This window comes from Hemicordylus capensis, chromosome 5, assembly GCF_027244095.1.
Source record: "Hemicordylus capensis ecotype Gifberg chromosome 5, rHemCap1.1.pri, whole genome shotgun sequence".
NCBI lineage: Eukaryota > Metazoa > Chordata > Lepidosauria > Squamata > Cordylidae > Hemicordylus > Hemicordylus capensis.
This window is the reverse complement of record NC_069661.1, coordinates 167,287,756-167,315,016: the sequence shown is the minus strand read 5'-3', so window position 1 is coordinate 167,315,016 and position 27,261 is coordinate 167,287,756. Positions and strand designations below refer to the sequence as shown.

Here is a 27,261-nt window from a genome sequence, read left to right as displayed (position 1 = left end):
TGCTGTTACTCCCCTGCAACTGGTACTCAGAGGCATCCTGCCTTTGAGGCTGGAGGTGGCCTGTAGCCCTCCGACTAGTAGCCATTGATAGACCTCTCCTCCATGAAGTTATCCAAACCCCTATTAAAGCCATCCAGGTTGTTGGCTGTCACCACATCCGGTGGCAGAGAGTTTCACAAGTGGATCACGCACTGTGTGAAAAAGTACTTCCGTTTGTTGGTCCTAGACCTCCTGGCAATCAGTTTCATGGAGTGACCCCTGGTTCTGGTGTTGAGTGAGAGGGAAAAGAATTTCTCTCTCCACTTTCTCCACACCATGCATGACTTTATAAACCTCTATCATGTCTCCCCGCAGTCGTCTTTTTTCTAAACTAAAAAGCCCCAGGTGTTGTAGTCTTGCCTCATAAGAAAGGTGCTCTAGGCCCCTGATCATCTTGGTTGCCCTCTTCTGTACCTTTTCCAGTTCTACAAAGTCCTTTTTAAGATGTGGTGACCAGAATTGTACACAGTAATCCAAGTGTAGTTGCACCATAGTTTTGTATAAGGGCATTATAATATTAGTCATTTTATTTTCAGTCCCCTTCCTAATGATCCCTAGCATGGAATTGGCCTTTTTCACAGCTGCTGCACATTGAGTCGACACTTTCAACGAGCTGTCCACCACGACCCCAAGATCCCTCTCCTGGTCAGTCACCAACAGCTCAGATCCCATCAGCATATACTTGAAGTTGGGGTTTTTCGTCCCAATGTGCATCACCTTACACTTGCTAACATTGAACCACATTTGCCATTTTGTCGCCCACTCCTCCAGTCTGGAGAGATCATTTTAGAGCTCCTCACAATCCGTTTTTGATTTCACTACCCGGAAGACTTTGGTATCATCTGCAAATTTGGCCACATCGCTGCTTACCCCTGCTTCTAGATCATTTATGAATAAATTAAAAAGCACCAGTCCCAGCACAAATCCCTGGGGGACCCCATATCTTACTTCCCTCCATTGTGAAAACTCTCCATTTATACCTACCCTCTGTTTTCTGTCTTTCAACCAGTTACCAATCCACACATGTACTTGTCCCCTTATCCCATGACCGCTAAGTTTCCTCAGGAGTCTTTGATGAGGAACTTTGTCAAAAGCTTTTTGGAAGTCCAGGTAGACTATGTCAAACTGGATCACCTTGTCCACACACTTGTTGACACTCTCAAATAACGCCAAAAGGTTGGCGAGGCAAGATTTACTTTTGCGGAAGCCATACTGGCTTACTCCCAGCAGGGCCTGTTCTTCTAGGTGCTCTACAATTTTATCCTTGAGGATGCTTTCTGTCAATTTGCCTGGAATGGACATTAGGCTAACCAGCCTGTAATTTCCAGGATCACCCCTGGACCCCTTTTTGAAAATCAGTGTTACATTTGCTACTCTTCAGTCCTCTGGTACAGAGCCCAATTGCAGGAATAAGTTAAATAGGAGGTCGGAAATTTCACATCTGCGTTCTTTGAGGACTCTTGGATGGATCCCTGGTGATTTGTTAGCTTTCAGTTTTTCCAGACAGTTTAGAACATCATCCCTTGTCACTTCTATCTGACTCAGCTCTCTAGCCTCCATCCCTAAAAAGCCTGGTTCAGGAACAGGTATATACTCAGTATCCTCTGCCGTGAAGACAGATGCAAAGAACTCATTCAGCTTCTCTGCAACCTACATATCCTCCTTAATAATCCTTTTCACTCCTTCATTGTCTAATGGTCCAACCGCCTCCCTGGCAGGTTTCCTGCTTCTGATGTATTTAAAGAAGTTTTTGTTATTCCCCTTGATACTTTTGGCTAAATGTTCCTCAAACTCTCTTTTTGCCTCCCTTGTTGTCACCTTGCATTTCTTTTGCCAGAGTTTGTGTTCCTTTCTGTTCTCTTCGTTTGGACAGGCCTTCCAATTTCGGAATGAAGTCTTCTTCCCTTTTATGGCTTCCTTGACGGTACCCATTAGCCATGCTGGCATCCTCCTGGACTTAGTGGTACCTTTCCTCCTTTTGGGTATACAATCTAACTGGGCTTCTAGTATTGTGGTTTTGAGTAAACTCCATGCACTCTGGAGCGAAGTTACTCTCCTGATTTTCCCCCTCAGCTTTCTTTTCACCATACTCCTCATTTTGGAGAAGTTTCCTCTTCTGAAATTCAAAATGTCCGTGTGAGACGTCCTTGGTGATTCTCTCCCCGCATGTATGCTGAATTTGATGGCACTATGGTCACTGTTCCCTAAAGGGTCAATGACACTGACATCACACACCAGGTCCTGGGTGCCACTCAGAATTAAGTCCAAGGTCACCTTCTCTCTGGTTGGTTCCAAGACCAACTGTTCTAGGGCACAGTCATTTAGCGTATCTAGAAATTTGACTTCTTTGTCCTGACCTGACTGTGAATTTACCCAATCAATGTGTGTGTAATTGTAGTCACCCATAATTACAGCCCCTCCTCTCCTTGACGCTTCCCTGATTTCCTCCTGCAATTCCCGGTCACTGTCGGTGTTTTGATCTGGAGGGCAATAGTATGTCCCCAGTAGCATGTTTCCTTTTGGGCCTTGTATTATCACCCACAGGGTTTCTGTGGAGGACTCCAGTTCACCTAGGTTTTCTAGCTTCTTAGATTCTATCCCTTCTTTAACATACAGTGCTACCCCTCCTCCAAGGTGCCCCTGTCCTATCTATAGAGTTTATATCCAGGGATAACAGTGTCCCACTGGTTCTCACTGTTCCACCATGTTTCTGTTATGCCCACTATATCTATTTCCGCATTAGCAGCCAAGCACTGGATGGCTTTTGCCAAACGGGACACTGCCCATCTTAGAGAGGTTTCTACCAACTCTAAATTAGGACACTTTTGGAGGAACTTGCCTGCTGTTTCCTCCTCCGAATGGACACAGTAACAGTTCTCCAGCCTCCTGGCTTGTTGGGGCAAGGCTGATAGCTTTTGCCAGCAGGTTTGAGCAATGTCTATCAATGAAAAAAATGGGTGCTCAAGTGTTGGCAACAATGAGACCAAAGAGAGGGTCCAACTCCTGCTGAGAGAGTTGTACCCAAAGGAGGTTTTCATGGAAAATATAATCCACACAGAGTTTGCAGTCCTCTGAAAGGAAGCCTGGCTTTGTCTCCACTAGGAGGTCCATGGGGGAAGAGCCTATGGACACTACTTCCAAGAAGAGAGACTGGGCTTCCTCCTCCTCCAGCTCTGGCTCATGGTCCTCGCTAAACTCCGCTTCATTACAGTCAGATTGAGTGTCAGTGGGGGCTGGTGTGGTTTCGACTGATCAGGTGGCTGCTGGCCCAGTGGCCTTGATTTCAATGGCTGTAGTGCTGATGTTTGGTCCAACCGAGATTTGATAGGAAGCCTCTGTGACAAAGGCTTGTCAAGGGTCCTGTGGACATCTTTTAGGAACTGGAGAAGATGTCAGTCTGTCCTGACGATCAAGAGACGAGCAGGAGTGAGAGGACACATAGGCCTCCTTCAATCGGTTTGGCTGTTGTATGTATCCATCAGAACAGACATTCCTGTAGCGATCCGATGAATAGGCTCGGAACCGATGGGTGGTTTGATCTGTGGTGACTCCATAAGGGTCCAAGTCTTAGTATCAGTCTCTCGAATACCTTGATTTGTGTTTGTGGTGAAATGCTCTCAAAGTACTGTAGAAGTCGTATGCTCTGTGCTAGTCCTAGTTACAGTAGTACTTGTCCTGGTATGAGCCCTGTTCCTGATGACAGGGATAGGCTGAGGTTCAATGATAGGAGTGGCTCCTATGTCCCGTGTAAGGGTCAGAGATATCTGAGTGATAGCCTTTGGGTTTGGAGTGTACATCTCCACAGTCGGAGAGGATTTCATCCACAAGAACCTCGTTGGGTTCAGAGTCTCCATCATCAGAACAGGAATAAACTGGTTCCTGAGAAGCCGTGTGGTCTCGCTCAGGGTCAGAAGTGGGTTTTTGTCAAACGTCTGGGTCCCAGTGCTGATCAGAGAGAGACCAAATACACAGAAGCGAATGATTGTGGTTCTGATGGGTAGGTTTTTATCCAATGTGTGGGTTCTTGTTCCTGAGATGCAGGAGGTCGATACTGTGAAGACAGTTCTGCAGAAAGTGATTGGGACTTCTTTTTCAATTTAGGTAGGGCCAAGGAAGCATCATCTTAGGCCCATTTCTTAGTTAATGCTGGTTGGGGATAGTGCCTGTGCATCAGTATTGACTGGACGAGGCATTTCCTTTTTACACCACAAGAGTGGCGCATCCCTGAACTCCCCAACCCATCCGGAGGAGGGAACCACAATATAAAATCAAAACGCAAATGAAAAGTGGGGAAACTGAAATGAAAAGGAAAAGGAATAAATGAAGGGTAAAAGTAAACTTAAAACCAAAAACCATTTTTTTAAAAAAGAAAGAAGCTTGGAGGGTTCTGCAGACTAAGTCAATCTGTCGGCAGACGAAGAAAGACCGAGGAGGGACAGCCGATGCATGTTCATATCATCAGAGGAGGCAGGGCTACCGCCGAAGATCTCGAAGTCAAGATAAGCTTGGAAATAGCCATTTGGTCTCTGTGCAGGCACAAAGCACATTCGTGTAAAGCACTGAGGTGACATTGAAGAACTGTTCCTTATAGTTTCCAAAACAATGTGATTTTAAAAATTAGCATAATAAAATATTTACTGCAGGGTAAGAAATGGCTATTGATGATGATACCTCCTACAAACAACTTCCAAAAAAAATTGTTAAAGCAATAAAATAATAAACATATTCAAATACCTACTGAATGCAAAGATGTTTACAAGGCACTGTACCCAAGTTTTAATTACTTCCTTGCTTTCCGATTACACTGTATTTTGGCACATGATAAGAAATATGTACAATTGCATTAAATAAGTAACAGTTCCAGAATTCTAAAGCAAGTTCATTAAAATGCAGCATTTTAAATGTAATCAGATTACTCAGATGCACAGGGAAGAAAACAATGGAAATATAGGATGATATAGGCACTATAGATAGTAGAGGGTGTTGGCTTTGCATTTTCCTACTGCAAACTGGGAGTTTCCAAGCATTCTCCAACCCTTTCTCCCCATGTTAATTCTCATATTCCTAATATATTCATCTGCCTATGTTTCTACATGCACTTGCTGGTTAAAGAGTAGCATTTCAAAAGATTGGCGGCAGAAGCACCAGCTTGGATCCCTTTCTGCTGGGATGCACTGTAGAATCCTCAGGGAAATCAACCAACACACCGTATGGCACCAAGAGGATCAGAGCTATGCCTGTCATCACCTCAGCGAACACACTCATGTCTGGGCTGTATCACTTCAGAGGGCAGGTAGGTGCTCATTTGACTGAATGTGTCTCCAAATAAAAAGCTAATTCCCTGAACATAGAAAAAGGGGATGTCAGGAGAAAAGAGAGAGTAGGTCTCTATACCTAAAAATGGTCAACTTTGGGAAGAAACATTAGGGAGAAACCTTATGAAAGGATGTAAGTGTTCCATGTGTCCACAAGATGCCAGACAGGAAATAAATTTGTTACTACTTCAGCTTTCAAAAACACCAACTTTAATTTCTTAAGCAACAAAGGCACAATTCAATCCAACACATGTCCAGTATGCATACAGAACCATTTTAAGAACATATAAGAACAGCCCTGCTGGATCAGACCCAAGGCCCCTAGTCCATCCTGTTTCACACAGTGTCCCACCAGATGCCTCTAAGAAGTCCACAGGAAAGCGGTGAGGGCATGCCATCGCTCTTGCTCCCCTGCAGCTGGTATTTAGAGGCATATTTTCTCCCTCCTCCACCCATGCACACCATGCAGAAAGCAGCTGGGGCTTTGTGGCGGATTCTGAGACCTGTATGCACCATCTAGCCCCCACCCCCCGCCTTCTGTGCAAGTTACCCATGTTTCAGAACTTCTAATGAGGCAAGAGGGAGGGGGCTGGGTATGGAAGGGAGGTGCACACAGATCTCCTGTTCACTAAAAACAATGCTGTCTACCTGTGAACCTGTGGGCATGCACAGACAGGGAGGGGGGTTGAACAGGTCTCTGAATACTGTATGACAGTCCTCTCATATGCAGGTGCTGCACCCAAGGTGGACAGGATCATGCCCCCAGTTTCTAATGGTCCAAGATCTCAGACTATGCTGGCACTCAAAGAATTGGGGGGGGGGGAGAGACAAGGCACAGAGTATAGGTAGAGTAAACATGTTTTAATTAAAAGTTCAACTCATTGGCTCTTAAGCGAGCAACCGTATGGCACTGCCAACCAGTTGGATAAAAGTACTCAGTGCAGACTTTCACTGAGCCAGATAATTTTTATTCAACTGATGACATGTTGCTGTTTCAATAGTAATCCTGCTTGGGATAATAGGAACCACTATAGATTCAGATATCTGGTGTTATGTACCTGGCCAAGGAGCCAATAGGGATTATGACTAAGTGCCACAAAATCCCCTTCTTGCATTATCACTGTGGCTTCTTCCCATGCAGCGTGGGCATGCAACACCAAGAAACCACTGATCACTCCCCCTGAAGCTGGCCCCATCATGGGAGGGGTTAATCCAGCTTCCTCATCCGCACAACCCTTCCCAATCTCCCAGCTGCCTTATCTTCTGGGCAAGCCAGGGTTTCAAACTATGGGTCAATGGCAGAGGCAGCAGTGGTAGAGGCAATTCCAGTATGAAGCAGCAGCTTCTTTTGCTGGATGGCTTTCTCCCTCGCTCTCTTCCTCCAGCGCACAAGCTTGCTGGAGAGAGGCACTACCTCAGCTACTGACCAGAAGCTTAAAATCCACCTTAAAATCCTGGTGTGACCAGATGAAAAGGCAGTCAGGTGTGGGGAGGGCTGCCTGGACAAGGGAGGCAGGCTGGTCTCCCCACCACCCTCGACACTGGTGTCAGCATCAGGGGGCAAGACACAAGGTGTGTGGGACAAAAAAGGAGCAAGGCAGGCTGAGGAGCAATGGCAGCAACAGATGAAGCACCCATGTGGACAGGGCGAGATACCTGTACTTGCCCCCACCTGAAACCACTGTCTCACCTCGCTTCATGGATGAGCCAACCCTGTTTCCTTGCTACCCTGATAATGTGAGAAACCTCTGGCTATGTGGGAAGAATTCCTCATCATACTAGTGCAGTTCCTTCTGGAAACTGAGGTAATGTTGGTTTAAGAATGAGAATGAGAATCACCCACATGGCCTAAAGCTTTCCGGCAGCGTGAGAAGAAGTCAAACTGCAGTGATAACATACAAAGAGGACCTACCAGAATGTACCCAACCTTCTTCCCAGCTTAATACCAGGCCTTTGGACGTGGGTTCTTGCATTCATCGTAGTTTCATTTGGGTCCTGTATGCTCAAGACCAGCCCTCTATTATTTATCGCCTTGAAATGCGTATATGATCAGTTATCAGCTGCACAGTGATGAAATAAATGGATAATAATGTGGTCTAAATTAGGTGCATTAGGTGAAATTACCCCTTTCAATGTGGGAAAAGGGAAGCAGGCTGGGGAAACACAAATATGAGCCTTTGAAATGTATATTTGCAATAGAACAGGAGCAGGAAAATCACTTGGCTCAGGCACAATTGTGCATATTAAGTAGGCTCACGATAGCCTCACAAAATTCCTCATTGGGTAATAAAGCAAGCAAAAGTAAAGAACTATTTACATTGAAAAGCAGTGAACTACACAATGAGCTTGTGTTTGCTAAAAAGAAAAATTAAACTGGGAAATTAGGGGAACGTTTCTGGTGGCAAGGGCAAATCAGACAGTGGAATAGTTAACTTAATGAGGTAGTTAACTGCTAACTAAATAGAAGTGTTTCAGCTATAGTATTTTCCAATATAAGCAGACCGAGTAATTAATTTATACAGCCATGTTATTTTAAAGTCCATCTCAACAAAAAAAAATACTAAACCAACAATTTCAGTCTATTTTTCGCTGTTAAGCAGCCTCTTTCCTGTTCAGTGAGGTTGTCATGTAGCCTTCAGAAAGGAGAATGAAATAATAAGAATTGTTTCAACAGCATTACAACTATTTCTACAGAGAATACAAGCTTGTAAAGATCCTGATTTCCCAGTTTGCCCTTTCAGTGAAGAGCCTTGGTGGAAAATGTAGACTGAACAAAGATTTCATACCCACTCCCATCACCAGTATGAAAGTACTTACACTATTACTGTCAAGCATTCTTCAGTCACAAGAATAGTCTATTCTAAAGATATAATTTGTTCTCCATTGGATTCTATAAAAGAACCATGAATCCCATTTCTGATTCATAAGATATTAATCAAACTTTTTTACATCTTGTAATATTATGATATGCTCAATAAAAATATCTGAAAAAATATTATAAACACTGATCCTTCTAGATCAGTGTTCATAATTCTAAAATTTAATACCTCACTGCTTATTAACTGCCCCCCCGCCCGCATTTCAGCCATAAATACAGTAACCTTTTTTGTTACATTTTGTTCTATTTGCTGCCTTGCTTAGTTTACATAATGCCTTTAAAATGCGAGTGTATAGTTGCTCATTTCAGTACAGTACTCTCAGATATATTTCTAACAAAAATATGTGTTATTTTAAAAATGTTTGGAGACCTGACCAATAGTAGGTTGAATACTAATATAAGAAGTTCTATATAGGGGTTTGCACAAAACACATTGTGTGTTCCATTCCGAGCTCAGAATGGAACGCAAAATGCATGAAATATTCCATCGAAACAACCAGGCAAGCCAGTTGTTTAGACAGTACAACCCCGGTCCATCGAAACAGCACGAGCCCGTTCCGCAGGCCATTTTGGATTCCGAAATGGTGCTTAGGAACAGGGTCAGAAAGTTCCACCTCCAAACGTATAATTCTGTTCCATGCTCAGAATAGGCCCCCCCTTTTAGGGGTATTCTGTTCCATGCTCGGAATGCTCATAACTCCCTGCTTCGAGGAGGACTGTTCCGGCGTCGGAAAGTTCTATACACCCCTAGTTCTACGTCAATTGCTTATCCAAATGTAAAACTCACCAACCTTCTAAAGACCACTTGAAAAATAAACATGGGCATACCTCATACCCTTAGCTAACCCTAACCCTTAACTATTCTGAAGGCCTAATCCTTCAAATACTGAAGTTAACACTACGGATTGGGCTAAACATGGGGTTGTACAAACAATACAGACCTCTCCTTTTCCTATCCTAGTGCCTTGGCAGCACACACATTATACCCACCAATACATAGATATTCATCCCCTCTATCTCTAGTTTGATCTCTTTTTGCTGAAAGTAGGCTAGATTGATTATCTCAAAGAGTCTGGTCAAAGCTTAACAAGACTCATATCATTCTGTTGTACAGTTTCCTGCTTTGCTATCTGAACATGAAAGAAGCGAAGAAAGCCCCAAGCCAGTACTTAGCATTTTATTCTGGCAGTTTAAAAACCACAGAGTGCCCAATACACTTTGATTGGCACTCTTATGGCATTTACTCTGCCAGATTGCAGTGCTGTTCTAATGTTGGCTCGAAGCCTGCTTCTCTTCTTTTGGATTCTACTACTGGTGCTCTCTGCCCTGTGTTTGCTAGCAAACTAATTTCTTCTAGTTTTTTATCCATTACAAGTTGAACTTGTTTGGAATAGCCATGATGAATAGTGTTACCAATGGCAGGGCACTGCTTCTCTTTCAAGAGTGTTATAGAGTAACTAAATGATTGCCATAAGCACAGTCTCTCTTCTGCCAATAATTAGTCCTGCAATCAAGCTCTAGTTTGCACAGGGAGCCTTACCAAGCATGTTGCAGGTCTGCTCAGCAGAATTTTCACAGCAGACAGCCTTCACAGTTGAAAAGGTGTGCCTTCTTCAGATATTCAGACAGTAGGATCATCCATTGATTTCAAAATTCAACAGGTTGCAGAAACATTCAATGTCCCAGTTGTTGTTGATGTTATTACATTTATATCCTGCTCTTCCTCCAAAGAGCCCAGAGCGGTGTACTACATACTTGAGTTTCTCTTTCTCAACAACCCTGTGAAGTAGGTTAGGCTGAGAGAGAAGTGACTGGCCCAGAGTCACCCGGCTAGTTTCATGGCTGAATGGGGATTTGAACTCGGGTCTCCCCGGTCCTAGTCCGGCACTCTAGCCACTACACCATGCTGGCTCCCAGTTATGTGCAGAGTTATGTGCATATGTCACACAATAATGTGATAGGACAACAGCTCCTTTATGCTACAGCACAAGTTTGTGATCTCCAACCTTTTGCAGGAGAATTGAACTTTTATTGCAATTCATTAAAGTCAAGCTGGACTCTTCATGAAGCATTTGCTAGTGCTGTACATCTGATACAGTCAGGCGAAGGTCCCTGATCATATCAGATATGAAGATATCACATTTTGTTATCTTTATAGAAGCTACAATCCCTTGGCCTGAATTAAGAGTACATAAAAACTGAAGGACTGACTGGAATTCTTATGTAACCCTAATGTGGATGCAAATCACCTGGTGCAAAGTGATGAAAACAGCAGACAGTGATGATAAAGCTTGTACTAAGCCCCATACTTGGAAGAGGTCAGCCACATGGAAACAAGGAGATATTGCTAATTGAAAAAGTAGGCCTGCAGTGGAGAATCATCTCAGCAGCATTGGGGACTATCCTGAGTGAAGGTGTTTGTTAGGAAGGGCATATGAACAGGTGATTGGGCATGCATGTCTGTTTGCTGGAGGAATACCAGTGATGCATCTTCATCAAAGTCGGGAAAAGAGGGTGACAGAATTTTCTTGTTGTTCAGACTCTATCAGAAGTGAAACCCTTTCAAACACAATCCCTAGAAGACCCTACACTAAACTCATCAAGAAGTTGTATTCCCAACTTTACTGTAAAGTTGTGTGTAAAGTTGGGGAGAAATGGCAGATAACAAGGGATCCATTCTGAAGAATTCTTGAACTTAGGAAAATACACTGTGGGTTGTATCCAAAGAAAGTTAGTAATGACTAAGCACTACTGAAATCAAAGAGACACATTAGCCACAAGTAACTAAGGTACATTTATTTATTATAGCATCATCGTCATCTTACATATTTTTATACTGCCCAAAACTTACGTCTCTGGGCAGTTTAAAACAAGATAAAAACAAAAAGTAAAACATTAGTTTAAAAAAAAATTAAACACAACAAATAAAAAATTTTAAAACCATATTCACAAACAACATTAAAAACAATCAAATTTCTGTGGGACTTGGTCATAACTAATGTTCTTTGGATACAGTCTGCATTTCTAAATCACCACAGGTTACATGGAAAGATCTTGCTTCTACCTGACAGTTTCAGAAAGGTCTTAAAACATTACTCATTCTGCTCCCCCAACCAAAGGTGACTACGTTCCAGTACAGATAGGGCTATTGGAAGAGCCATGAACAAATAATAGAGGCAGGAGATTTAAAAATTTTAAATTTAAGAGCATCATAGAAAATGTTTCCTCTTGCTGCACAGGCTCACAGACTTCTAAAATATATCTATATCTATCTATCTAAACACACACACACACACACACTTTAAGCTGAACAAGAAACTTTATGTTCCACTTACCTCATAGTAACTTCGAACTGCATTGCAAAATGCCTCATCAGCCACAATCTGAGTCTCTCCATTTAGAAAGGCCTGAAAGCGATCCTTCACAACCTGTAGCTGTTGCTTGTTTAACTGGAAAGAATACAAAAAGGTAATTAGCCAATCTAGATGTCTGGTTTTACTTCAGTACCTTTGGGGTACCTTTGACCTTAAATTAATCCAAGCGCTTACAGGTCCCTTTAAGTTAAATTAGTTGAAGCTCTCTTACAAGTGCCTTTAACTAACATTAAAGTCAGGGAAGCTCTTCTTAGTCACCAATGGTAAAGCGCTGGGCTGACACTGCAAGCAGCTGCGGTGCTCCAGCTGGCATACTGTGTGGCGACGGCACGGGAAGCCAGTTGGAGCACTGCAGTGGCAGCTTGCCGTGCTGGCCCAGCACATTACCACTGGTAACTAGAACAGCTTCGCTGACTTTAATGTTAGTTAAAAGTACTTGTAGGAGAGCTTCAACTAATTTAACTTAAAGGTACCTGTAAGCGCTTGGATTAAGTTAAGGTTAACGGTACCTCTCGCCACCCCCCAGCGCCATCTTCTCACTATCTTAATTAAAAAAAAAAAAGCCAGAATACTTGTAATATTCTTGAACAGAACACTTGGAATAGGCTTGTTTTGTTCCAAGCTTGGAACAGGACCCCCTCTATAGGCTGTTCCAAGATCATACCTCGAAATGGCCCGTTCTGAGCTCGGAGCGTTCCAACTCGAAATGTTCTGCACATCCCTAGAATTTATTTGAATTATTATTATTTTATTTCAATGTCCTGAACTGGATTGTCCAAAGTATCTCCCTTCTATGATGGCAGCAAACCTAATCGGCTCATATCTCTGATCTATAATTTTCATTTTGGCACAGATGCATCATTCAATATTTTAAAAAAATTAAATGTTAACAAATAAATAAATAAAATGATACGCCTTCTATCCATTTCCAAGCCATAAATAAAACAAGTGATAAGCCTTCTATCAATTTCCTGTTTAAAAAACATTCACAGTGCTGCATCATTTTATTAGACCGGCAAAATATTTATTCATCTTTGCAAACCAAAAGACACTGTTTGCCAATGGAAGCTCATTACAGTTTGCTACACTAGTATTATGCTAAATGGTTTCATTGTTCTCAGAAATGCTTATGATTAGACACTGTCACCTGCTCTATATAAGCAATATTTAAATAATCACAGATTCACACTGCAGAGGTAGGAACTGGCTAAGGAGACATCACTGGCCATTTTCAACTCATTTTGTATGTCAGAAAGCATAACTTATGCAAAGTTTACTCTGCATTAATGTTAGTGATAAATATATAGAGATAGATTCAATCAATTCACAAACCTTTGTACCTGCACTCATGTGGCTCACAGTTATTATGATATCATCAAAATGGTCACCAGTGCAAAATGAAAAAAAAAACCCATTATCTCAGTATGTACTGGACAGGTTTTATAGGATAAGCCAGGCCTTGACAGACTGGATCTAGGAGGCATCCTAACATAGGAACATAGGAAGTGCCATATACTGAGTCAGACCATTGGTCTATCTAGCTCAGTATTGTCTTCACAGACTGGCAGCGGCTTCTCCAAGGTTGCAGGCAGGCAGAGGCGTAACTATAGGGAGGGCAGGGGGGGCACGTGCCCCGGGCGCCATCTTTTCTGGTCACGTGGGGGGCGCCGCCATGACAAAAATGTTTTTTTTATTTTTTTTAATTTTTTTTTTAATACAAATGTTTCCTGCTCAGTGCAGCAGAGCTGCAGCAGTCAAGGGAGTGCGTCGGCGCCCCCTTCCCCATGAGCGGTCCCTTCCGCGCCGCCCGCGCCCCCCCATTGCTTTGCTGGCGCCTGGCGGCCAGTCAGTGGCCTGGCTTGGCGGCGGCGGCGGGCGCTTGTGAGGAAAAACCTAAGTATAATGCAGTATGTTGGGGGCGCGGGGGGGCGCCATTTCAATGCTTGCCCCGGGCGCCGTTTTCCCTAGTTATGCCTCTGCAGGCAGGAATCTCTCTCAGCCCTATCTTGGAGAAGCCAGAGAGGGAACTTGAAACCTTCTGCTCTTCCCAGAGCGGCTTCATCTCCTGAGGGGAATATCTTGCAGTGTTCACACATCAAGTCTCCCATTCAGATGCAACCAGGGCAGACCCTGCTTAGCTATGGGGACAAATCATGCTAAGAATAGTCATCCTAAGAATTTAAGAGCCAGACAATAGGTGCTTGACAAAGTTAGCAGACTTAGTGATGGACATCGTTTACAAGCCACATACTTAGAACAGAAATAGGGCTGTCTGAGATAAATACATATTTTATTAAATAACTCTGCCTCTGAATATTCTGGTCAGGAGAACCAGGGCCAAAACACTTATATGAAAGAAGGGGTGGAGGGACCAATTCTTCATACTTTTTAAACAACTTGTTAAGTTCCATAAATACATATCATATCTTGAAAATGCTTAGACACTTAAGGATGAAGAAAAGCATATTCTGACCAGAGAGGAATTACAGCTCTGATTCAGCTTCAACAAAAGCATTATTGTTTTCAGTGGATGTAAAAAGCTACCTTGAGTAAAAAATTCCACACACACCCCAACACACACACTTTTCCTTCTCTCTTCCCCCTCCCAGGTCATGCTTCAATAGCTTCCGCCACTACTATTGTCACCGCTGCTGCTGTTCTGGCGTCACATGATCCCTTTTCTGGGGAAATTAAAAAGAAAAGTGCAGAGGTGGGGAGACAGTGGCGGCAATGGTTGGGTCATCGAGCGAGCAAGCCAGCTGCTGCTGCTGCTTGAACAGTAGTGCCATCAGCACTAGTGGCTCACAGAGTGCCTGAAGCTGGATCAACCGCAGTGGCAGGTGTCAGCATATGCCCCTAGTACAGGAGATGAAAAAGAAGAAGGGGCGGCAACCATTTCCCGGTGGGGAAACAATGCACTGGCCAGAACCTCCTCCTTTCCATGCAGCAGCAAATCTAGTTGTTGACAAAGCCAGCTTCCTTGCTCCTTCTTGGCCAGCAAAAGTTTATACTCTCTCTCTACTCCAAAGCCACAACAATACTATCACCTACCTGCCTGCCACTATCCCCTCCAGCATAGAATCCTCCTTGCCTACATCGAGTAGCACCTGTCACTGTTGCTCTCACAATCTAGCTGCTTCTTGCAATACTGCTCCATGCAAAAAGGAAAGAGGGTGCGTTTGCCTACACGGTGAGGTTGAAGGAGGAGGCGGCATGCCCAGGAAGACTCAGAGAGGGGGAAAGAGGGAAGAGGGGAGGTGGTGTGGTAGCAGAAAAGAGGGGCCGCAACAGTGGATTCTGGCCAAGAAATAGAATTGCTATGGAGAAATAACTGAATCAGCACCTTCTAGGCGCCACCATTAAATTTCTAGGCACCATGTGTACCTTGACACTTGGGATCTGTCGAGCCCTGGTGTAAGCTCTCATTGTAAATATATTTACATTAGCTATAGACAAGTTATTGTTTTCATTTTTACAGCAAATTCAGAAAAATGTGGACTGTAAACACCATTTTGGGAAGCACTGTGAAATTGGCAGGTTAATTATGGCCACTTCAAACTTAACATACAGGATATCTGTTGTCGCTTGGTCCCTTAATTCTCCAACAATTCAATAAATTCTACACATGTTTTCAAGTCTTCTTGTTGTTGTTGTTCCAAAGTATTTGGAGGGACCAGATGTAAACCTGAAGGTGATCACAAGATATATTATTTTAGAGGGAAACATGTCTGACATTTCCTGTAATACGACCACAATTCTGCAATATGAAACCATATTTTTGAAAATTAATATTAAAAAACCCTTAGCAATTGTGTTCCATATGTCAGGACTCACTTGGTGTCCTTGCCATCAGTATCTTCTTTGCGACCTCTGCTTGGAAACACTTACCCAAAGGAGCTCGTACTGCGATGTGCATGTGCACATCTCAGTGCGAGGCAGGTTGCAAGTCAAGCAGTTGCATGGTAGAAAGCATTTGTTTTAAACACATGAGCAACTGGAGAACTGATGCAGGTGCACATTACATTTGTGCACCTTATACATGCTCCCAGACTAAAAAGCAGAAATGGTTGTTTATGGTATTTTCCTATGAATCTTACAAAATACATACATAGACATGCCAGTTGATGATAGCCACCTAAAGGCACAACAGGGAAATGACTTGATTAGCAAGCCAGAGGTTGCTGGTTCGAATCACCGCTGGTATGTTTCCCACACCTACATCAGGCAGTAGCAATATAGGAAGATGCTGAAAGGCATCATCTCACTGCATGAGAGGAGGCAATGGTAAACCCCTTCTGAATTCTACCAAAGACCACCACAGGGCTCTGTGGTCACACCAGGAGTCGACACCGACTCGATGGGACACTTTATCTTTACTTTACCAGTTGATGGCATTCTTTTGCAGCTATAGTTCCTTTTCTTTGTTTAAGATATACCAAACTTCAACTGTCTTTACACAGAGAAGCAGAATATTTTTTTTAAGATACAGAGAAATAATAATCTGATATTCTAATGAACAAACACATTTAGCAAGATTATAGCAGCTCTATCTGAATATACTCACTGATAAAACATGTTGTACATGATAGGAAACTATTACAGCTGTTGTCTGAACTTTGAGTCCCAGCCACTTTTACCATATCTGCCTGAACCAGTAACACACACATGCTTTCACTGATATAGCAATTGCATAGGCATGGTTACAAAAGCATAGCATAGCTTCTGCTGGTGTAACTCATGGATGTCAGAAGACACATTTTACAGGTTATTCCATCAGTAAAGACTGAAGCACAGGGCCTTCCAAACGCAGTTTTTGGATAAAGAAAGCTGGCATACCAATCAAATGTTCCTTCATAGATTTGTGCAATTCTTTCCAGTCTGATTAACTACTTTAGCCACCCACGGAGAACAATATGTATATAGCTGAGAGAACTGAATCATTGTTGGCTGAAAAAGGATAGCTTCTGTCGGGTCCTCTTGAAATGCATTATTTGTCCTTACTGAATTTTCTGAAGTACACCTACATACGCATCTCTACCTAATGAACTCTTAACTTTGCATACTCAAGGAAATAGCCTATTGTTTTAAGTGACCATTTATCCAAGGATAGGCACCAAGAAGCAAATCACACAACTTTTTTTTTTTTAACTGTAAGGGACACAGCCCTGAACAGAGGCTGTTTATTTTCCTAAGCACTTTTCTGTACACTTTTTAGCCTACTTTCCTTAAGGAAAGTGAGCTTATGAGATCACCTGGCATTCTGTGTGTATGTGTGTGTGTATGTCTATGTCCACCTATCAACTTCATAGTGCCTGGACCAATATGAACCAAATTGGGTACAGTTGTAGGGACACCTCAGTGGCGTAGTTTGTGATGCCATTGTTATGGGCACCATAACATATCAGAACCAGAGGTACCAGCTCAGAAGTATGTGAAATATAGGCCTGTGTCTGATTTCATTTTATATTAAGAGTTCAATTAGATCTGCCTGGGTACTGCCTGGTAAATGATTTGTAGAGGCAGGGGTAATCTAGCATTGGTTATCAGCGTCTGTGGAAACTGACTGAGACAATGGGTCAGGCTTAATTACCAGTCTCACACTGCTGAAATTAACCTGTTGTCCAGTAACAGGATGCTTCTGCCTTAAGTCAAATGTGTTGATTAACCTGCCTCACACATGTACACCTTTTGATGTTACTTTAAATACACACTAGATAGAGGTACACAAGAAATAATGTAATTGCTGTCTCACACTAACTCCTGACTTTAACACCTTTTGGGGGAAGATGCAATTTGCAGCTCTAAGATGCAGATTTGCTTTTGGGCAATGTTCCCCCTCCCTTCTAAGCACACAATTTACAGATGAGATTGAGATCTCTCTGAACTGACCAAATATCCTGAGAGATTTTTGGTAATTAAAAGACAATATTCAGAGGATAGCAGGAATAAACGCCTTTTGTGATCCAGAAGACTCAAATGGACATCAAAGGCTGGAACCACAATAAGAAGGAGTCTCTGGACATGGCAGTTTAGCAGACTTATGCCTTCGGGCAATCTTGCTCACACAAAGATCCCAGAGTTTGCTGCTAAACCGCGAGGCAACAAGCAGAAACTCTGCCCATGCACAGGAGCTATCTTTGACTTCTACTGAGCAGTGAGAAGTCAAGACTCCCCAGCCATGGTGCTCCGGCTCTCAGACATGATCTGAAGCAACTGCAACAACTCCTGTCTCCAGCCAAGCGCCTCACTCCTTCAGCTGACAAGAAGTCTCTGGTCCTGGGTAAATATGTTGCTCCTACAAGCCTGGAATCCCCTCATCTCTTCCTCTTTTCCTGCTCCCTTCTCCTCCCCACCCCCTTTTCCTCTACTAATCTCCCCAACCATGCCAGCCCTCAGCCTTCCTTCCCCCACCCTTCTTTTCTGCCTGTATTTGAATTGTATTAGGCTCTAGGAAGATTTAATTGCACACACATATGGTAGTTAGGAACACTGGTTGTGGTTAGGATGTTCTGTTTAAATACTGTTGCTGATATTGATAGAGTGTTCTGCTTTCTGCTTGCTAGATTATGTTGTTAGTCTTTCATACTCAATAAAGCCCATTGAATCTTTGAGGATTGGTTTGATCTCCTTTCTTCCATGCGCCCAGATCACACATGGTCACTAATATAAAAGAACTTGGTCCAGACCTATTTTGTATACTAGCTAATGAGCATATTTAGTATATAAATCAGGCCCTGGTCTGTAACACCATCCACCCAGATTTAAGACGGCAGACGCGTGAATGTTTGAGGCACAAATGGGCTAATATGTGGACCGTCCAACCTATTTGAATCAAATTTGGTACAGTTGTAGCAAGTGACACATAGGGACACCTCAATGGTGCAGTTTGTAATGATGTCATCCACCCCGATTCAAGATGGCAGAGATATGAACTTTTGAGGTGCAAATGGGCTAACTTGTAGACCACCTAACCGATCTGGACAAAATTTGGTGCTGCTGTAAATGACACAAAGGGACACCTCAGCAGCATAGTTTGTGATGATGTCATCCACCCCAATTCAAGATGGTGGGCACACGAACGTTTGAAGCACAAGAGACCTAACTTGTGAACCGCCAAACAAATTTGAACTAAATTTGCTACAGCTGTAGGAACATCTCAACGGTGTAGTCTGTGATTATATCATCCACCCCAATTCAAGATAGTAGACATATGAACATTTAACGCTGAAGTGGGCTAACTTGTGAAGATGGTAGTTATCAATTAAGATAATAGTGAAAAGAAAGTAGGCAGATTAGTTCTTACCAGAACTTTTTGGTTGTTGTTTTTTAAACATGGCCACAAAGACAAAATAGTCTAAACAAGATTCAAAGAGCCACCACTACTGACTTTAAAACTTTAAAAGCACATGAAAAGACAAATCAAAAAATATGTTTGGAAAACATGTTGCTATTAACTAAATATTATTACTGCACTTCCACATTTATTTCATGTTATAGAACTGGATGCTATATAACACACAGCAGTAGAAAATATCTACCCAGAAAAAGCTTATGTTAAATGCAGAAATGACTGGGCCTGTGAGAAGGCATGTTGTTTAGTGTTCAAGACCAAAAGGAGGTCTGATCTGGAAGACCTCAAGGCTTTTCACATGGTCCAATCTGGCCTAATAAGCATTTGGAGAATGGCTTGCTGGGCTGATTGTCTCTCTGCAATTCCCTCCTTTATCCAGAGCTCAGTTGTGATGCATAGGCCAACACTTTAATAGTATCCACAAGAACCAGGTTGTTCTCATAGAAATAATACCTCACACAACTGCTTCAGTAGTTACCATTTGTTCAGTTTGAATGTATTACTAAAAATAGTAGACATAAGTCTAGAGTTATCTTTTTACTGAATCTTGGCTCACTTTACCACTTTTGCCAACTGCATTTCTATAGAAGAAAAATGCAAGATACTCTTCATTAATTTAACTAAAAACTTAGATATAGGAGACACAGGTAGCTGCCTAATACCGCGTTAGACGATTGGTCCATCTAGCTCAGTATTGTTTATTCTGACTGGCAGTGGCTTCCCAAGGTTTCAGGTAGCAGTCTTTCCTAGGGGTGTGCACAAAACCGGCTGGCCTGGTTTGGTTTGAGGCCGAACCGGCCTTGAAACCAACTGGGCCAGTTTGGTCTGGCCCCTTGACCCCCACCCCCGGTTTGGTTTAGGGGGGTTGCAGACGGAAAATTGTTTTGTTTTTTTAATTTAACCTTCTACTCCCCTCAGGGGAGTTCCTGGAGGTGGCGGGGGTGGGTCTGCAGAGGTTCGCCCTCCTGCCATCAACCTTCTAAATCGCCCCCTCCTCGCCCCATTTGGGCACTCTTCGTTCACCCCCTCGCCCCATTCAGGCACTCTTCGGCAGGTTTTCGGCCTTCACCTGGCAGCCCAGCCCCCAACTTGGCTGCCAGGTGAAGGCCAAAAAATGTCCGAATGCCCGAATGGGGTGAGGGGGTGATTTAGAAGGCTGGTGGGAGGAGGGGGAACCTCCACGCACCCACACCCACCCACCCCCGCCACCTCCAGGAACTCCCCCAAGGGGAGTAGAAGGTTAAAAAAATTGAATTTTTTTTTTTTTTTAATCGGTCCGCAAACCCCTGAACTTCGGGGGAGGTTTGGTCCTGGTCTGGACCGAACCGGGGGTGGGGGTGGGTGGGTTTTGACCCTTAAACCATCAAACCCTCCAAACCAAAACCGTGAACCTCCAAACCTATTTGCACATCCCTAGTCTTTCCCAGCCCTTTCTAGATATTCCAGAGACTGAACCTTGGTTCCCTAGGTTTCCAGGACAAAAGGATGGTATAAAAGCATAAATGAATGAATGAACAAAATGAATGAATGAATGAACTAATACAAAGTTCTCTCATTGTTAAGTTGTATCAAGCCAACAAATCAGTTTCAGGTTGGCAGGAAACCTGTTTCCTATTGACCAGAGCTTATCAGTATATTTATTATTGATGGCATGTTTACCACCTTTTCATTCCCCTAATTTGAAGACCAAAAAAAGCTGTTTGGAGAGATTTTTGGAGTCTTCAGGAAGCACATTCTTCTAATACTATTAAAAATTTTTTAAAAACCCTCAGTTCAGCATTTGTCTCCTGGTTTCTTTTAACACATCAAGATGCATATTTTTGGACTATGAAAAATGTAACTAGTTTCTTCAGCTCTGCAAACACATCTTCCCTAAAATCTGGTAGGCAGATTTCAATAATTAGAGCCTATTACTACTCCCATTCTCTCCTAAGCCATTTCTATATGGCTCTCCTGTGTAAATTAACTGGAAAACAGGTACAGAGCAACACAGAATCCATAGCACAACCAGGAACAGATTAGGCTTTATAGACTGAAAAAATGACATGTCCATTTCAAAATAAGTTTCTTGCTTATCAATCCTACTACTACTAACAATATTTATATAACACTCCTCAACCAAAGTTCTCAAAGTGGTTTACATAGAAAAATAAATACATAAATAACATAATAAAGATAAGAAGATACTCTGTCCTTTGTGAAGAGGTCAACTCTGAAAAAGCTCCATTTTTTAAAAAGTCTAAGAACCCATAAAATATTTTATATTAACTATTTTAACCATTAGCTATAAACAAATATTAAGCACAGCCATAAAACATAACTAAGAAATATTTATAAACTTACACTTCTTCTTCTTATTATTATTATTATTATTATTACATTTATATCCCACTCTTCCTCCAAGGAGCCCAGAGTGGTGTACTACATATTTAAGTTTCTCTTTCACAACAACCCGGTGAAGTAGGCTAGGCTGAGAGAGAAGTGACTGGCCCAGAGTCACCCAGCTAGTATTATGGCTGGGTTGTATCCAAAGAAAATGAATGCTACGTTCTATTGAATTCAATGGGGCTTAAGTTAGCCATGACTAACTTGTCTCAATGGTGCTTCATTAGCAATCACTTTGTCTGGATACAACCTGATGTCCATACTAGTTATTTTAGAAAGTTATACTAGTTATTTATAACTAGCTATTTACAACTAATTATACTAGTTATTTTGAAAACTATAACACAAGTTATAATTTTCTACTGGAGGGCCAAGGTTCCCCACCCCTGCTTTAACGGGACAGAATTTAAATAGCTGAGACAGTTTGTACAACTGCAGTCCTGTTCCCCTGATATCACGTTAAAATCCATGCAGTGAATAATAAATAGGAAAGAACATCGAAAACAAAAAGGCAAGCTAACTGTCTGCCAAATGAAACATGACTATGCATCGTGCAAATTGCAATGCTAAATGGCGCTCTCTAGCAAACTGACCAGATGAACAATCCACAAAGATGCCTTCAAACAAACTGTATTATAAACAGGCATAAACAAAACCATTAGACCCTATCCAGGGGAAAGAGGGCACAGCTGAGACAGCTTCCCTTCAACGGCAACTGAAGGACTGCCTTGGCTTAGCAGTGTTCCAGAGGCCTTATGCTGAGAGGAGAGGGAAGAGTTCTTGGCACTTATCATACAGGCAGGATCCTGCAGTAGGTGTGCTGTTCACTTGAAGTTAATCAGTATGATCAATCACTGGGAAGGATCAGTATTCATAACTGAAATAAGAACAGTATAAGTATATTAGGGAGCACCTACCACAATATAGCACAGCTACGGGCAGCAGAAATATAATGAAAGACATCATTTCATACTACGCAGGAGATGGCAATGATAAACCACTCCTGTATTCTACCAAGGACAACCACAGGGCTCTGTGGTCGCCAGGAGTCAACACCAACTCGACAACACAATTTACCTTTACATTACTTGTTGGAGGAAGGGGGAAATCTTGTCACATTACTACACCATTCTTCCACCTTCACCCATTTCATTTAAACAGCAATATGTTACCGAACCCTCAAGACCTTCCACTGTACCTGCCAGGAAATACTTAACTTGCACTTCATTAATTATTGTACAAAACAGACGGTACAATCCTACCCTAATTCCCCATGTGCCTGTAACAATATCCACATTCTGCTACTGAAATGGGGTTTGATTTGGCTTTAATAGGAAACATGGTCTTCTAGAAATTAATGGCCAGTGCATAAGTTTCATGCTCCAGGTTTAATAGCTTTACAATTTATTCTCTATATTTCACACTCTCCTGCCCACCCACCTCCCTTCCCATGACAGGACAGTTCCCAGTAACTATCCCTGATTAATGTGCTACTAAGAGCCAGATCTTGTTCTAGTATCAACAACATTAATTATGTTGTCAGGGGAAAAACGCAGTCTGAAAAGTGGACTGGGGTTTGTTCAGTATAGTACAGCAGGATTTGCTCATTTATTAAAGCTATGGTCAATAATAAAGAAATTACTCAAATTAAGAGTTGTCTTGTTTTTTATGCTTGTTTGATATGTTTTTAGCTTGGTGCTTTTATTGCTTGGTGTTTTTATTGCTTTTATTGTATGTTTTAATTTTTGTAAACCACCTTGGGGTTTTCTTTTAACGAAAGGCGGTATAGAAATGTAAAAATAAAATAAAATAAAATAAAATAAAATAAAATAAATCCTGAAATTCTAATCAGCATGTAGATAATGGGGAATAAACTGAAAAGAACCAGCAATCAATAGTATAATTCTACCAGTAAAGACATCTCAACTAAAACTGCTAACAAGCACAACTTTGAAAGATGGGCCTTTGTTCTGATACAGCACGGACGAAACTCTATTAGAGTATATTAATTAATGATCCCAGAGAACTAGTATGCCTTATAGGCTTTGAAAGGCAGCTACTAAAAGATGATACGTTCTGTGAAGAAGCTGCCTCTGAATCTAAGGAGGGATTTATATGAGTAGAAGATTAGAAGGAACACAAGAAAAATAACAAGTTCTGGTCACTCATTAGGCACTATACTGCCAGCATATCCTATACTATATGGTAGCACTATAATGCTAACATATATTATAACATATAAAAATCTACACTGTAGCTGTTGTAATTTTATTCCAGGTGCACAATAAAAGTTTCTTTTGTTTTAACACTGCTCACTGCCACCGCTCTAGAATGAACCTGCTACTGGCCCAATCAGTACAACTATACTCTGCCAGGTAATCAACAACAAATACTGAAAAACCAGTGAAATCTAGAATTGCCAGGTCCCATCCTGGCTCCACCTAACCCTAACACACTCTAGCTCAAGATTCCCCTAGACTCAGACTTGCCAGATGTTCACCACTGACTCATCAGGTCCTGTCATGGCTCCACATCCTAGCCCAACCAGGGACACAGTATTTTTGAAGTCAAAAGTCTGCAACTCTGCTAGATGACATGCTGGCATAGGCTGCAAGGTTATCAAATCTGACATGACCCAGCAATTTGTCCAAGAGCAATTCATACATCAGATCTGCGCTGCTTCAAAGCCATTTCTGTATGGGTGGCTATCCTACCATATCAGTGATGCAGGAATGTTTATAGTGGATATGTAGTCCAATAAGATGGGAATTTCCCATACTGGAGCCGGGGATACAGTGGGGAAAGTACCTGCATGATCCAATCTACCCAAGCAATACTATGCTACTGATACAACATGGAAACAAATTTGCAGCACTAATAATTTCACAGAAGGTAACCTATCAATCAGATTTGAGTTTGCTTTCTAACTTATTTGTAGCTCTGCAAATATTACTTACTGACTTGGTTTGTTCTTATGGGTGTCCCGAGGACTTTTTTCGGGTAGTGGGCAAAGTCAAGAATCCTAGACTCAGGAGTATGCCCCACTGAATTCAATGGGTACTGGCTTAAACCAGGAGCGGGGAGGGCTGCACATTCTTCCTCCTCCCCCGGACACCCATGTCTGTTACCTACATCAGGCCTTGTGAGGTCTGAAGGGCACTAGAGAGGGAAAGATTACTTTAAAGTACAGTTTTGCTATTTATATTTTTCACTGAATAATTTTTACTGCTTCTTGCGGAATCTTTTATCTACTTTATTTCTGGAGGTTTGTATAACCTAATTACTCCAGTAAAGCCAGACTCTTAAATCCAATTAACACAGGCCCTCCTTAAGTCTTTCTGCTCTTTCGTTTTGAAAGACAGTCAACTCTGCCAGGTCAACAGCAGCTTTTATAACATCTTATTTTTGGTATTCAAAACAATGATAAGGACAATCGTGGAAGAAAAGTTCAGGAGACTTCAAAAGCAGCCAGCACTTTAAATATCAGTTTTTGTGGGTTTTTAAATGTTTCAGACAGGATAAAAAGTTTTATAAACCAATGTGAAGGAAATGCTTTCATCATACCAAAACATTTCCCCATCTCTACTTTGAATGCCATATACATCCAACTCCCTCTTCTTCAAGCAAGCATACAAAACTAGCATCCAGAAAGTGGCAACAAACTTACAGCCCATAAAAGATGGACGAATCCTGCATCTCCTAATAGATAAACCAAGATAGCTATACTTAATGACTCAAATAAAGCTAAAGCTTCAAGTTTCAACAAGGAATTGATTACCTATGCACCAAGAAAAGGATGCAATGCCATGATGTCACTTCATTTTCTGGTACACTACAGGGCAAGATCAGGCAAGGAAAGACGAGGATGTGATCTGAAACACTGCCACAAATGGCTGCACGGAAGGCAGTCTCTTTCTTCAGAGAAGCTGGTCTTCATTAAAGGCAAGTCCCTGCCCTTGGGAATAATTCCCATTAGATATAATGGAACAAGTGTCGCTAAGCATCAGCACACAAAGGCTCTCCAGCAGCATCAATACGATTTTCAGACAACAGAAACAGCGTAGGCGCCCTGCTCTTGAGTCAGCAGATCCTTGTACTGTATGGAAGTCACCAGTTACAAACTGGTTTGGTGGTAACACAGGTTCAGATGTAATGCTAACCAGTTAGTTACAAGACTGAAATAATCCAGAAGGTTGTTCACATGAGAGGGAAAAGATGAGTCCAAGAGCCTGCTGGGGATCAATTGCCTAACTCCAATTAAGCTATAAGACAGTGTTACATCTGCAATGTAACTCCTCTGCTAACTGGGCAAAGAGGCATCTTTCTAACATGGTGATTCTCTTTATTTAGCAGAGGGAGAGTAACTGGCCCCATCCACCCCCAGCACAGTACTTCCAGTGACTGTAGATGGGGTCTATCTTATGTTTCTTTTTAGACTGTGAGCCCTTTGGGGACAGGGAGCCATCTCATTTATTTATTTATTATTTCTCTATGTAAACTGCCTTGGAAACTTTTGTGAAAAGCGGTATATAAATATTTGTTGTAGCAATAGGCCAATATGTAACTCACTCATGTAACTGCTAGAGCACTAAAGACAGGGTGCAAAAGAATGCAAGATAAGCCTTGTCTGGTTGTTTAATTCAGAAATATAAAGAACTATATGAGAGGGGGGCAGCAACAGGGAGCTGCTGATCATTCAGCGGTGTGAGGGGGCAGATTTCTGAACTCTCAGCAGCTTCTCCCCTCCCCACCTTGCCGCCCCACCCCAAGTTCTTTATATTTCTGGATACACAAAATTTGATCCCCTACTATCAGAAGCGACAACAGAAAACTGCAGCTTTCAAAAGCTCTGTAGTATTTATATTGTAGTAAGAGCAGCTGGAGGAGCCTTAATTCAAAGCTTATAGGTACAAAAGCTTTACTCAACCAGGAAGCGCAACAGTAATTAATGAAGCCCTGCAATCACCCACTGACTAAGTAATATTGATGGCTTTGCAACACCTCATCTACTTCTATCCAAGCAGAGCAGTGTGTTTTCCCAACAGTATTTGCTAGAAAGATATACAGCTTTGCCATTCAAGGCTATAAACTATCCACTATTGATCAGAAGAGACAAGTGTGCGCTAAGGAACTGAGTACCCCGGACAACGTATTTTATACTCGTCAAGTCAGTTCCTTGAACTTTGACGTTTCTGGGGTTTTCCACTGTCAACCATGTACTTAAAGGCAACAAATCATCTCTCAGATCCAGTTGAAGTGTCACATTCACAGACAAGGATACATGGTACTGTGTTGTTGGCACATGATAAGTATTACGAAATCATTCATATGGCACACTGAGCACAACTAAAGATGTGATGTTTGACATGAGGCTGCGGTTTTCACTAGCAGTTCTGTGTCAGCTTCTCTCCCCCCCACCACTCCCCAAAACATTTAGGCACAATTACCATTTCATTTCTATGTCAGACACAACCAACAATGTAGAGCACGAACAATGGAACACACAACTGGGAAAGTGTCTACATGTCACAGGGAAAAGTCAAATCTAATTGAGGTGAGTCTCACGATCAGTGAGGCCCACCTCAAAAGGGTTTGCGGGGAATTCAGGCTTAGCCCGCTCTCCCCGCAGACGATTACAATTGCAGCCCTGGGCAACCAGATCAGCCACCCACATGACTGCCGGCTCCATCATGTAGCCGGTGGGGGCTGCAGGGATCGGGAGCCGCGTGGCCCCTGAAAGTTCCAGAATGCCCCACGTGAGTGCACGGGGCATCCTGGAGAGACCCCCAGGGCCAGGAGGCTTGTTTCAGTCTCCCAGCGGGGGTCTCCCCATGTGCTGGCACAGAGCCGCAACACGGCAATACACAATCAAATAGACGGGGTTCACGGAGTGCTCGCTCCACTAACCTCGTCTAAGGG

The 27,261-nt window shown here is 42.4% G+C and overlaps 1 protein-coding gene across 28 annotated transcripts in view; it reads right to left on the bottom strand.

Moving 5' to 3' along the window:
• CADPS2 (calcium dependent secretion activator 2) overlaps nt 1–27,261 on the bottom strand; it is a 522,314-nt gene that overhangs the window by 402,753 nt on the left and 92,300 nt on the right. For 26 of the 28 annotated variants that reach the window (XR_008307725.1, XR_008307727.1, XR_008307726.1 and 23 more), the window contains exon 2: nt 11,568–11,681. Coding sequence is in view for 20 of the 28 variants with exons in the window: in XM_053251802.1 (XP_053107777.1) it covers nt 11,568–11,681 (114 nt within the window). In the remaining 8 variants the exon portion in view is untranslated. Of the gene's footprint in view, nt 1–11,567; nt 11,682–15,174; nt 15,292–27,261 lie in introns of all 28 variants that reach the window. The other 2 variants (XM_053251813.1, XM_053251811.1) reach the window with 1 other exon arrangement.